This window comes from Narcine bancroftii, chromosome 4, assembly GCF_036971445.1.
Source record: "Narcine bancroftii isolate sNarBan1 chromosome 4, sNarBan1.hap1, whole genome shotgun sequence".
NCBI lineage: Eukaryota > Metazoa > Chordata > Chondrichthyes > Torpediniformes > Narcinidae > Narcine > Narcine bancroftii.
Window position 1 is genome coordinate 71,768,536 of NC_091472.1, and position 12,583 is coordinate 71,781,118.

General features: G+C 39.7%; 1 protein-coding gene across 1 annotated transcript in view; it reads right to left on the bottom strand.

The window, feature by feature from the left end:
• Positions 1–12,583, bottom strand: part of rps6ka2 (ribosomal protein S6 kinase, polypeptide 2) — a 161,277-nt gene that overhangs the window by 10,134 nt on the left and 138,560 nt on the right. The window contains exons 18-19 of the mRNA XM_069931597.1: positions 9,429–9,505; positions 6,834–6,951 (exon numbers count right to left, since the gene is read on the bottom strand). Of these exons, the coding sequence (XP_069787698.1) occupies positions 6,834–6,951; positions 9,429–9,505 (195 nt within the window). The remainder of the gene's footprint in view (positions 1–6,833; positions 6,952–9,428; positions 9,506–12,583) is intronic.

A 12,583-nucleotide genomic window follows, 5' to 3' on the forward strand; every position in this document is an offset into this window, starting at 1 on the left:
TTCCCCATCACACACTTTTGTCACCTATCCTATCTCTAATAGGAGATCCAGTATTGCATTATTTCTAGTTGGTACCTCTATATATTGATTTAGAAATCTTACCTTTTAAATTTTTTTTAATTAGTTCAAAACCACACCATATAACCATATAACCATATAACTGTTTACAGCATGGAAACAGGCCGTGTCGGCCCTTCAAGTCCATACCGGTTCACTTGAACAACTCCACTAGCTCCTCCGCAAACTCCTGAGGAAAAATCAAGGTACAAGCAAGTGAAGTCAGCCATTGGCTGTGAGTCCACTTGTTCACAGATTTTTCCTCAGGCTTTATACTGAGGTTTGTAGGAATAACGCACTCTATGAGAAATCTGTGGACTTAGTTCACAGGAAAATAGGTCAGCAATATTGAGCCAGAAATGTGTGTCATCAGTCAGTCACAAAGCTGCAGGTGCTGGAATCTGGAGGAAAAGAACTGTGGGAGGAATTTCGCAAGTCAGCCAGCATCTGTGATGGCGCTTTGGGTTGAGACGCCACCATGATGCAGGGTCTTCACCCACACCTAACCATGACTGTTCCTTCACAGATGCTGCCTGACCAGCAGTTTGTTTTAATGAGTCTGCTGAGGGAGCTGAGCAACCTTCCTGTGTAATTTACATGCAAGTTGCACAATTTCTCAAATCTATGCTTTGTAAAACAACAGTTCAAAACAATACAAATACATGTGATATATAAAAGAAAAAGAAAAATATGACCCCTCCCCATATACCACCACTTCCCCCTCTATCTCCCTACAAAGAGGAAAAAGAGAAAAAGAGTAAGAATATGACAAGAGACCCTCAACAGGGGTGCCTATTACTTTAAAGTCTTTTGTAATATACTGAAACCTTAAGGAGAAGGAAATGTCAGAGATTCATTTAAATATTAACACTCATATTTTGTAAATAAGGGCTCCATATCTTCCAAAATATATAATATTTATCTCATAAATTATGCTTAATTTCTCAAGTGGTATACAACTCCGGATTTCTGCATATCATCATTCCATACCCAAATCCAAGTTATGTCAATATATTTTCTTGCTATTGATAAAGCAATTTGAACAAACTTCTTTTGAAACATATTCAATTTCAACTTAGGTTCAATATTCTTAATAACACACAATAAAAATAACTTTGGATCCTGTAAGAAATTAATCCCCATTATTCGTACCAATAATTTACCTATTTCTAACCAAAAAGGTTTTACTTTAGGACACTGCCAAGTAGAATGCAAAAACGTACTAATTTCATGTCGACATCTAAAACATAAATTCAAAAGAGTCTGATTGAATTTAAAAAAAAATTATATTATGTTAAATATAACAGATGAATAAAATTATATTGTACCATTCTATATCTCAAATTTATTGTACTTTTCATATTTTCTCTACATATCCCAATCCAATCTCATTCATCTATTTATTTATTCAAATCTACTTCCCATCTTTGTCTCGAATTATAAAGCCATATTATTCTGGCTTTCTTTTTTATTAATCTATATATCATCAAGATAAATTTCTTTATATTTCCACTATGTAATAATAATTCTAATTCTGTCTCTATTATCATACCTTTATAATAACAAAATCTAGTATTTTCAGGTATTTTGAACTTCTTCATTCTATTAAAAGAAATAAATTTCCCTGCTTCAGAAACATCTTCTATCTTCTTAATTCCTGACACTGTCAAATTTAAAAAAAAAATTCCCACAGAAAAATGGTATCAATCTGAAATAATGGAATTTTCCAGATAATAATCCTACTTCTCCAATTTTTTTTATCAACCTGATTCCAAAATTCAATTAAGTACTTCAAAATAGGAGTTTCTATATTAATTGTTAACAACCTTAAATTCCATTTATAAATAAAATATTGTGGGTTTGGTTCCCCTATTTTACTAAGTTCTATCTATATATCCAAGTTGGAATTTTATTTAAATCATCCACTACATTAACAAAACACAACTTTATAATCATTCCTAAAATTAGGGAACTGAAAACCTCCTAAATCATAATTCCAAGTTAATTTTTCCAAAGAAACTCTTGCCATCTTCTCTTCCATTAAATCTCCTAACACAAACATTTAATTCTTCAAAATATTTTTGAGGAAATTTAATAGGAATCAATTGAAAAATGTATTGTATTCCAGGAAAAACTTTCATCTTTACACAATTTACCCTACCTATTAAAGTTTTAGGTAACATATTCCATCTTTCTAAATCTTCCTTCATTCTTTTTAATAATTGGGAATAATTTAATTTAAATAAATGTCCTAATTCAGCTTCCACCCGAATACCTAAATATTTTATTCCCACATCTGGCCACTTAAAATTAATTCCATTCTTACAATTTATATAATTCCTTTTTATAAAGGCATAATTTCACTTTTTTCCCTAATTAATTTTATAACCAGATACTTCTCCATATTCTTTTAATGTATGTTGACACAATAAATTTAATGGGTCTGATAAATAAATCAAAACACCATCCGCAAACAAACTTATTTTATGTTCTTCCTGATTCCCTTTATACTCTTTATTTTTGAATTCTATCTTATTAATTCAGCAAAGGGTTCAATTGCTAAAACATGTAAAGCAGGTGACAGTGGCCATCCTTGTTTACTTGATCTAGTCAATCAAAAAGTTGTTGAAATTTAGTTCTTTCTCAGTAAGGTTCTTGTATATTATTTTAATCCAATCAATAAATATTGTCCATAACCCAAATTCGTCTAAGATTTTAAAAAGAAAATCCCATTCTAATCTATTAAATGCTTTTTCTGCATCTAAAGCCACTGTACCCTGAGAAGGGACAGCAAACTGGCAGTCCATGGAACCATGGAGAGTCTACTCATCATTGCTGGCAACCTGCTGAAGCGAATATAACTATATGACTATTACACTTCCTAAGTCTCTTTGAACTGCATTCACAGCCATAATGGTAGAAAAATAGCAAATAATGGCATAAAAATAAGCATACATATGAACCTACAAGTTAGGAGCAGGAATAGGTCATATTATATCTAAGCTCTACAATCTCATCTCATTAGGATAATAGGCTTCTTAACATCTCCTACCAAAATGAAGCATTTTACATGTCCCCACATTATACTCAATTTGTCAGATCTTTGCCCACACACTTAAAATACCCCTTCGTAGTCTTCTCTTCACAACTTGCTTCTTGCCTACATTAAGATTTTATTGGTTGCTTCATCTAAGTAGTTTTGAAAAACAATAGGCCGCAGCATTGATTCCTGTTATACACATTTTATATCTCACCAACTAAAAAAACTCATTTGTTCCTCCTTTCATCTGGTTAATCTATTCAACACCTACATCAACTTTTATTTACTGCAATCACTTTTGATGTGTTATCATATCAATTGCATTCTAGAAATCTTAGTACATCCACTGGTTCCCTTTCATCCACAGCATTTATAATACAACTCTGATTATCCAAAATCCTTATTTATCCAAAATTTTTTTGGAGTTGAACTGATCTTACAGGTTGAAAAAAAGTTTACCCAACATGAAATTAGAACGATGATTGTCCTCCCCTCTCTCTTTCCATTTCTTCATGACCTACCCGTATTGAATTTTCATTCCAACTCTCCCTCTCAAACTGTGTGCCACTGTCTCCCAACCACAAGCGGTTGGATGAATCCCTTGTCCAGGCATCATCAAGGAGAACGGTCTCCCAGGCAGGAGAGGAACCTCAGCCTCCCGGGCAGGAGTGGGACCTCAGGCTCCCAGGCAGGAGTGGGACCTCAGGCTCCCGGGCAGGAGTGGGACCTCAGGCTCCCGGGCAGGAGTGGGACCTTGGGCTCCCGGGCAGGATTTTGGACATTGGACTCCTGGGCAGGAACCCGAGACCCCCACTCGGTGGGGAGGTGTTGGTGATCATCAGTGGCGATTGGGAGGGGGAGTGTGTGCAGGTGAAGACTGGGTCGGTGTCAGGCTCCAATATCGAGAACCAGGACACGATGCTGGAACAGCCCCTGCCAGAATGAGCCCACGGGGAGACAGGAGCCCGCCAACTCACCAGAGTGTGTTCCCTGCCCCAGGGAGCCTCCACAAGAATCAGCGGCAGAGGTGGGGAGGTGCCAAGGATTGGCTGTGGCGGTTGGGAGGTCTCGATGATCCGCAGTGGCATTGGTGTTGTCTTGGGAATTGATTGTAGCCAGCATTTTTTTGGTGAGAATTAAACATTATTTTAATGCTTAAAAAGCCTTCCCTTGTTGTTTGTCATTGTTTGAATATTGATACAAGTGGTTTGCTGTTACTACTGGGCAGTTTTTAAAAAAATGATCAGTTATCCGAAAAATTCAGTCATCCTGAAATAGGTCCAATCCTGACCATTTCAGATAATTGGTGTTGTACTATTGCTTTAAAAAACCCCAGTAAATTGGTTAAATATGTTTCACAAAACCATGTTGACTTCACCTGGTTGCTTTGGATTTTCCTTAGTGACTTGATATAATATTTTTAAAAATAGCTTCCAATAGCTGCAAGCTGCTGGTGACTGGATCGAGGGATTCACGCCAGATGGCACGCTGTTGATGACTGGTTCAAGACTGGCTGAAGGGGAGCCAAATGTTGGAGCAAGAATGCAAGAGGGGGCTGAGGATGCTGAAGGTTTCCTGATCATGTAGGAGGTTTGGATCTGGAGCTCAGGGCTCCTGATGATTTGGACTGGTCTCCCTACAGCTGCAGCAGAGCTGGGTCAAGTCCATGGACATTCGGTGTCTCTGAGGGGTCTCTCTTTTGCTTCTCTTTCTCTGGCTGAAAGAGGCATTTCAGGCAATTTCTGCTGATGGCGAATCTGTCTGCATATGGCAGACGTAAACAAATTCTGCGTAATATTACATGACAATAAAGAAATCTTGAATCAACATTTTCCCTGGTGTATTTTCTCCAAAACATTGTATTATGGTTTGCTCTACAAAGCTATTGAATGAACTGCGTGTTCCATGTATAGCCTCTATGTCAATCTCCATGTCAGGTTGATGCCAGACTTATCTTTACATCTTGAGTGTTACTTTTTCAGAGTTATCCTTATTTCCTGACAATGAGTACAGTTTTTCTGACAGGCTTCCCAATACACAAATCATTTAATTTCTTGTCTGATTATTTAACATTATTCTCTTTGAATTATTGTCCACAAAGACATTTTTTAAAAATGCGGAGGCCCTAATGGCATTGCAGCAGAGCACAACTTGCCAGGAAAACTGTGACCATTCACAAATCATGGAACATTTCCTTTCTTCATGAAAAGCCCTCATCAACTTGCACATCAAGAGTGCTATTAATCTTTTTAAAAAATATTTTATTTTGAGAATTTTCAATCAACATGCAGTCAAAATGAAAAATAATCGAAAAGAAAACCCAGTAATATTTAATAATACAAAAATCAATTCACATGTTGATATCATTACAAAGAAAGAAAAATTAAAATAATCCTACAAAAATGCAAATTCACTCCATATTGATCCAAAGGGAGAAAAAGATAACAGAGAGAAAAAAGAACAAAATAAAAGGAACCCTCCCATCCCCACCCCAAGAAACAAGAAGAAAGAAGAAAAAGTAAGAAAAGGGAAAGAATAAGAAAAGATTAGCTTCACCTAGGATAAACCTGACTTCTATCAAGGGACAAATAATCTGACTTATCTGGGATGCTCGGTGCTGTGAGAAGAGACAGGAGGGGAAGTTGTAAAAGATTTACCTTGATGTACCTTAGGTATGAGCTCCATATTCTTGAAAATCCATCTTACCTGTTTCTGAGGTAACAGGTAATCTTCTCCAGGGAAAACAATTATGCATTTCTATCTTCCAGTGGGCTAAACCTAGTTGGGAATCAGATTTCCAAGTAATTGCTATGCCTTTCCTGGCCACTGCTAAAGCGAGCTTAACAAATTTGAATTGATATTTCAACAGTCTCATTTTAGGTCTTATGTTTTCTAAATTCCCCAATAAAAATAATTTAGATATCTGAGGGTATTGAATTCCAGTATTTTTTTTTCTCCCCAGGAGATTACCCAAATCTTCCCAGAAAGGCCTCACTTTAGGACATGACCAGGTTGAATGCAAGAAAGTATCTGTTTTTTGACCACATTGAAAACATTGGTCTGATATTTCCAATTTGAATTTAAGCAACTTTTGTAGAGTAAGGTATAGCTGATGCAAGAAGTTGTACTGTACCAGCCAATAAGTCGGACCAGCAAAATGGATCAATTTCTATACCCAAATCTGATTCCCACCTTTGTCTTGATTTATCAAGCCTTTGTTTAAGGGTTCCCGTCTGAAGTAAGGAATACATTTTGAAATAAATATTTTTGTGCTTCCCTTTTGAACCAGAGTCTCTATTTCACTGCACTGTGGTAAGGTTAGTGCTGGACCTAATTTGTTCCTTAAATAAGATCATAACTGAAGATTGCAGAAAAAAATATGTACTTAAAACTTCATATTTATTTCTAATTTGCTCAAATGTCATAAATTGTCCCTGCTTATATCAATCCTCAAGACATTTGACCCCTCTTTGGAACCAAGTGTCCAAGATTTTATTATCAATCGTTAATGGAATTAACAATTTTTGAGCCAGGGGTGTTTTAAGTGAAAGACCCCCTCTGCCCTCAATTTGACCATTAACTTTATTCCATATTGTAATGGCCCCCCGCCTTCTTTAGGGCCAGATAATAATTTAGAATTCCATCTAGTGCTATTAAACTTTAACAATATTTGTTCCATTGTGTTTGAGAAACAATAATTATTGGCATCTTTATTTTACGATACCTGTATACTCACCTTAGCAGCATCAGAAATGGTGTCCCAGTTTCCTCCTGTGAGGGCATACTTCCCACTTCCAATGCGCGCTAAGATTTCGTCTGGTGTATCATCAGGCCCATTTGCAAATGGTGTGAATCTAATTAAAAGTTAAAAAAAAGTCACTTGACTAATTTCATTTCACAGACAATGGAGAAAATCACAGAATTAATGTTATCTAATTTTTTTTGAGCTAAGGAATAGCATTTTATTACACTTTTCTTAATATTATATCATTTTGATTTCTGAACCACTATTTTCTCAGCCTGATGTGGGACTAGTTGCTGGAATTACTAGATAACCTACTGGCATTAATGGATGCAACCTCAAGTGATTTTGTGAGAGGATTCACACAAGGTACCTGAATATTACGGAGAGGGAGAGTAAAACACAAAAGTCTGCAGATGCTGTGAATGTAGTAAAAATATTGAAATGCTGGAGGAACTTATCAGGTCTCACAGTGTCCACAGGAAGTAAAGATATATTACTGACATTTCAGGCATAAGTCCTTCCTCAAGGTATGAGTTAAAACAGGCAGAGGCCTATATTAAAAGCTGGTGAAATGGGAAGGGGAGGAGTACAGACCTAGAGACAGAAGGTGTTAATTGGATATGATGAGAGGACAGGAGAGAGGAAAGATGAGAATTAATTGTGGTAGGGGGCAGTTTTTGACTCTGTGAAAGGAGACAGAGGGAAAAAGAGAGAGTGAGAGAAGATCCTTTCAAGCAAGGAAAATGCCCGACTGCAAAGGCGAAGGTTCTCTGCCCTTATGCCTAGAGACAACTTTCTGAATGCACTGTAGCTGGCTCAGAGATGCCGAATGCAACCATTCTCAAGGAAGGATAATCCCCATGTGAATGTACAGCCATCAGCCTGCAACCAATCTCCCCATTCACCCTTCTCCCTCCATGACCCCTTCAAGGCAGGAGCGGCGGGCGGGTGTGTCAGGCAATGGGGTCTGGCGGGAGCCGACAGGCAGTGGTAGCTGTCAGGGGGAGGCCAGTGTGGGATGTGACATCCTCACCGGGCCGCTTTGGCCTTCAGGGCTGCTCTCTGCGGCTCAAAACATGGCAGATCAATGGCTGTCTTCCCTATGCATAATTCCCCATGCTACTGGAACTATTCTGGGAAACACAGATGGTTCCAGCTGTGTGGGGATTATGGGTAGGGAAGACAGGCATTGCTTTGTCACATATTTATGATAGGTGGCACTACGGCACCTGTTGCTCCAGCCTCCATCAGATTCAGAGGGCACTAAGAGGCATCACTCGACATGAATGCGACGCTGGAGCAGTCTTTTAGGGCTGCTGTCTGAAAGGTAAGTTTTATGTTTTGCCTCTGCACTTGTAGCCAGCCTCCAGGCAGAGGCTTGGCATGAAATGGTCAAGAGAGAGAGAGAGAGAGAGAGAGAGAGAGAGAGAGAGAGAGAGAGAGAGAGAGAGAGACACAGACACAGACACACACACACACACACACACACACACACACACAGACATAGATCCTCTGCTGGAGGTAAGGAGACATAGGTAAATTTAGGTGAGTGGGTGCATGGCTAATGGAATCCGTAGAAATCGATTTTAATGCCATCCAGTTGGAGAGTGCCCAAGTGGAATATGAGGTGTTGATCCTCTAACGTGAAAGGTCTCAGTCTGGCAGTCCATGAAGACCATGGATAGACTTGTGGGCAAGTGATAAAGGTGGGGAATTGAAATGAGCAGCCGCTGGGAGATAGGAGAAAAGTGTTACAGAGTCCTGAAAAGGAGGAAGCCAAGTACTGTATTTGTCTTTATGAAAAGAAAGAAATTAGTAAGGAATTTGCTCTGTAAGAGGGATAAGACACAGTGTCAGTGTGAATTGAGTGAGGAGTTGCTTCAGATAAAGTGGCTCTGTGAAAAGGGAAATGCCTACCTCGTTGGCCCGTTCCCCAACCTTTTATTCATGAAAGTGAATATAATGTAACTTTTCTTTGTATCGTTTGAAAAAATTTACATTTCCCCAATGGGCGGCGTGTTCAAGGAGCCGAGCTACATTTTCATAAAAGGCGGCACCGTTATCGTAGTGAAACATTAGTGCAAAACTGTTACAGCACTAGCCACCTAGGTTTGAATCTGGACTGTCTGTGTGGAGTTTGTACATCCTCCCTTTGATCTACGTGTGCTTCCTCTCATTTCTCTCACCCTCAACAACGTACAGGGTTGAAAAGTTAATTGGTGCATTTAGTTAGCATGGGCTCATGGGGCAGAAGGGCCTATTACTGTGTGCTACCTCTAAATTAAAATTAAAATTAAAAAAATCCTGCTGCATCTTGATAAGAACCACTACCTGAGCTTCATTTGAGGGAAATGAGGCTTAGATTTAGTCCTACAACATGGAAACAAACCCACAGGCCCATTTTATCCATGCCAAACAGAAGGCCCTCCTGTGTCCTACTTGCCAGCATTAGATCCATACCTGCCCAATATTGCCCAATAGCAGCCACTTTTGAAGATGAAGCCACACACAATGGATAAACATAAGGAGGGAGCAAGGTCATACCCCCTAGGAGACCTATCATACGTTTTTCTGTAGCTTCCTTACCCTGCTAGCATTGTGTACAGCAGAATTCCTAAACTCCACATGTCACAGGCTGCATCGTATCCCTGCCTCTTGAGTACCTATCAAAGAAATAAGGTGTTATTATCACACATCTTGAAGCAACATGACAGATCATTCACAAAAATTCATTTATTTAAGTGAAACCTTGATGCATGCAAGGACTTTAAAATCTCTCCTGACTCAGTCACGTATGTGGTAGATTTCATTAATCAGTGTCTAAATGCATTGTAATGCTCAAAATTCCTGCTGGTGCGGACCCATGGGGAACGAGGAAGCGGAGAAGCAGCGCTCCCACAGGGTCCAGCCACCCAGTCGACTGCTGCGGCTCCACACAGGCTTGCAATGGCCCATTTAGGGAGCCGGCGGTGGTTTTATTTGAGATCCTGGGACCTCGGGGTCTGTGTCAAAGGTGGCGGAGCCTATTAATCGGCAGCAGCCATAAGGGGCTGCAGACTCCGGGGAAGCAGTCGACTGGACAGGGCACCACAGGTTGGGAAGATCATCCCCTGTCTGAGAAGGAGAAGCAGAAGAGACGATCCATAGGACTGTGACCACGGAAGTGGACCGGTGAGGGGGCCCTGCGGCTGAGGGACCAGTGCAAGCGGCAGGCTGCTGGTGACTCGAGGGGAAGAACCCATGGAAACTGTAGGCTGCTGGGGACTGCTGTCAGGTGACTTGCGTCAGGTTGCAGACTGCTGGAGATTGGTTCGAACTGTCCAGGTATCAGAACTGGGATGTGAGGAGGTGCTGAGGGTGCCGAAGGGTCTCTGACTGTGTCGGAGGTTCATATTTGGAGCTCAGGTCGCCAATGGTTTGGACTGGACTCAGGGTGACTGCGGAAGCACTGGAGGCAAATCTATGGACACTCAGTGACTCTGGGGCTACTCTCCTTTGCTTCTCTTTCTCTGACTGTAGGTCTGACTGTAAGAACTGAAAGAGGCACTTAATCAATTTCTACCAGTGGTGAATCCGTCTGCCTTGCAGCTGGCAAAAAAAGAATTTCATGTTTTATTTCTATGACAATAAATTGAATCTTGAAATTAATGTCCCTTAATGAAGCTGTGTTTGCCTTTGACAAAACTGTTTGAGATGAATCTTCGGTAGCCATCAACTTTTGGTTTAGTAGATTCAAAGATAAATTGTATAAGCCTCTTTTCAGTCTTAACAATCTCTATGATATCCCAGAGGGAAAGGTACTGTGTTCACCAAAATAGCACAAATGGATATGATAACAGTCAGTCTGGAGGTGAACAGATGAAGGCAAAGTTGCTCTAGGCTTACAGTGCTTTGGAAATTGGACAAAAAAAAAGAGGGAAGGGCCTGTTTCAGACAACTGATAATTCATTATGCTGTTTTCTCTGCAATAAGACCATTAGATTTGGGAGAAATATTATGCTATTCAACCCATTGGATCTACACCACCATTCCATCCTTCAATCCTAGTTTCCTGCCTTCTCCCTATAACTTTTACTAATCAAGAACCTATTCTGCTTTAAATGTACACAATAAATTGGCCTCCACAGGAGTTCCACAGATTCACCAACCTCTGGCTGAAGAAATTTCTCCTAATCTCTGTTCTGATCCTGCACTAGGACTCCCAAATCCTTTTGGACCTCTGCTTTCTGAATTCTTGCCCCACTTAGAAAATAGTCTACTTTTTTATTCCTTCAACCAAAGAGCATGACCATATATTTCTTGGATTCCATTTGCTACTTCTTTTCCCATTCTCCCAGCCTGTCCAAATCCCTCTGCAGACTCCAAACTTCCAAAGCACCTTAGTAATGATCTGTCTGTGATTACACAAACTAAGCATATCATTGTATTTTCTGCAAGTAAAAGAACTTATCTTAAACTTGTGCTCTGAATATTTTGTTGTAACAAATGTTGTACAGTGGCAACAGCCTCAATCACACCTACATTCACCTCCATAGAATCAATGACTCTGGAAAAGTCCAAGTGCTTCTCAGCAGTTTGCAACAGTGCAATGAATATAAGTGGTCAGCTGAGTGATTCAGGCCAAACAACTGACTTGATGGTTTGCTGTGTGCAACTGCAAAGGTTTGTGTGTGAATGGCCAAGGCTGAGTGTGATAGTACAGATTCTATCACCAATGTGGATATGTACAGATTGTATTGAATGATGACTGTGATTGGCTGAGAGCGTAGCCACACCCACTGGCAGGTCTTAAAGGTTTGTGTGTGAATGGCCAAGGCTGAGTGTGATAGTACAGATTCTATCACCAATGTGGATATGTACAGATTGTATTGAATGATGACTGTGATTGGCTGAGAGCGTAGCCACACCCACTGGCAGGTCTTAAAGGTTTGTGTGTGAATGGCCAAGGCTGAGTGTGATAGTACAAATTCTATCACCAATGTGGATATGTACAGATTGTAGTGTAGGATGACTGTGATTGGCTGAGAGCATAGCCACACCTACTGGCAGGTCTTAAAGGATTGCTCCTAGCCAGACCAGGTCATTCCGGACTGGTCGACCTACTTGTCGATATGCTCCAGTCTTTTAGTTAAAAAAAAGCCTTGGTTTGGATCAACAAGCCTTTGGTTCTTTCGACGCACTCTACACTGAGATGTTCTTCAGAACAGTAAAATCATGCAAAGGCTAAAACATAAATGTGTGTTCAGTCTGCTAACATATGGAGGTTGCCCGACATGGACAGTGGCATTCATTTGCAGGAAGTGACATCAGGATGCAACTTCTGTGATTTTCCATCACACCTCATAATCTGATGGAAAGATGATAACTGTGGGTTTCATCATTGTAAAAATGTCACTGTAGGTATTGTCCCCCTATCTAATTACAGGCTAGGTTCTTAATTATAAGTACCCACAAGAAGCAACGAAAGTGAGATGATGAAAACACTTAGATTCCAGATCCTTATACTGAATATTTTTTGTTGTATATCAACATACCACCCCTATTTGTTCCTTTCATTCTATCATGTGAGTGAAAATCATGGATGGATTGTAACCCATTTTGAATTAAGTCTGATGTTGATAATGCTCCTATCCAAATTGCTTCATAAAAGATTGTTTGAAAGTCCCCTCTTTTTCCAGAGCACAATATTTGAAAAGTACAGTAATCATTTCTATTTTTCACTAAAGCCCACAAGATATCCA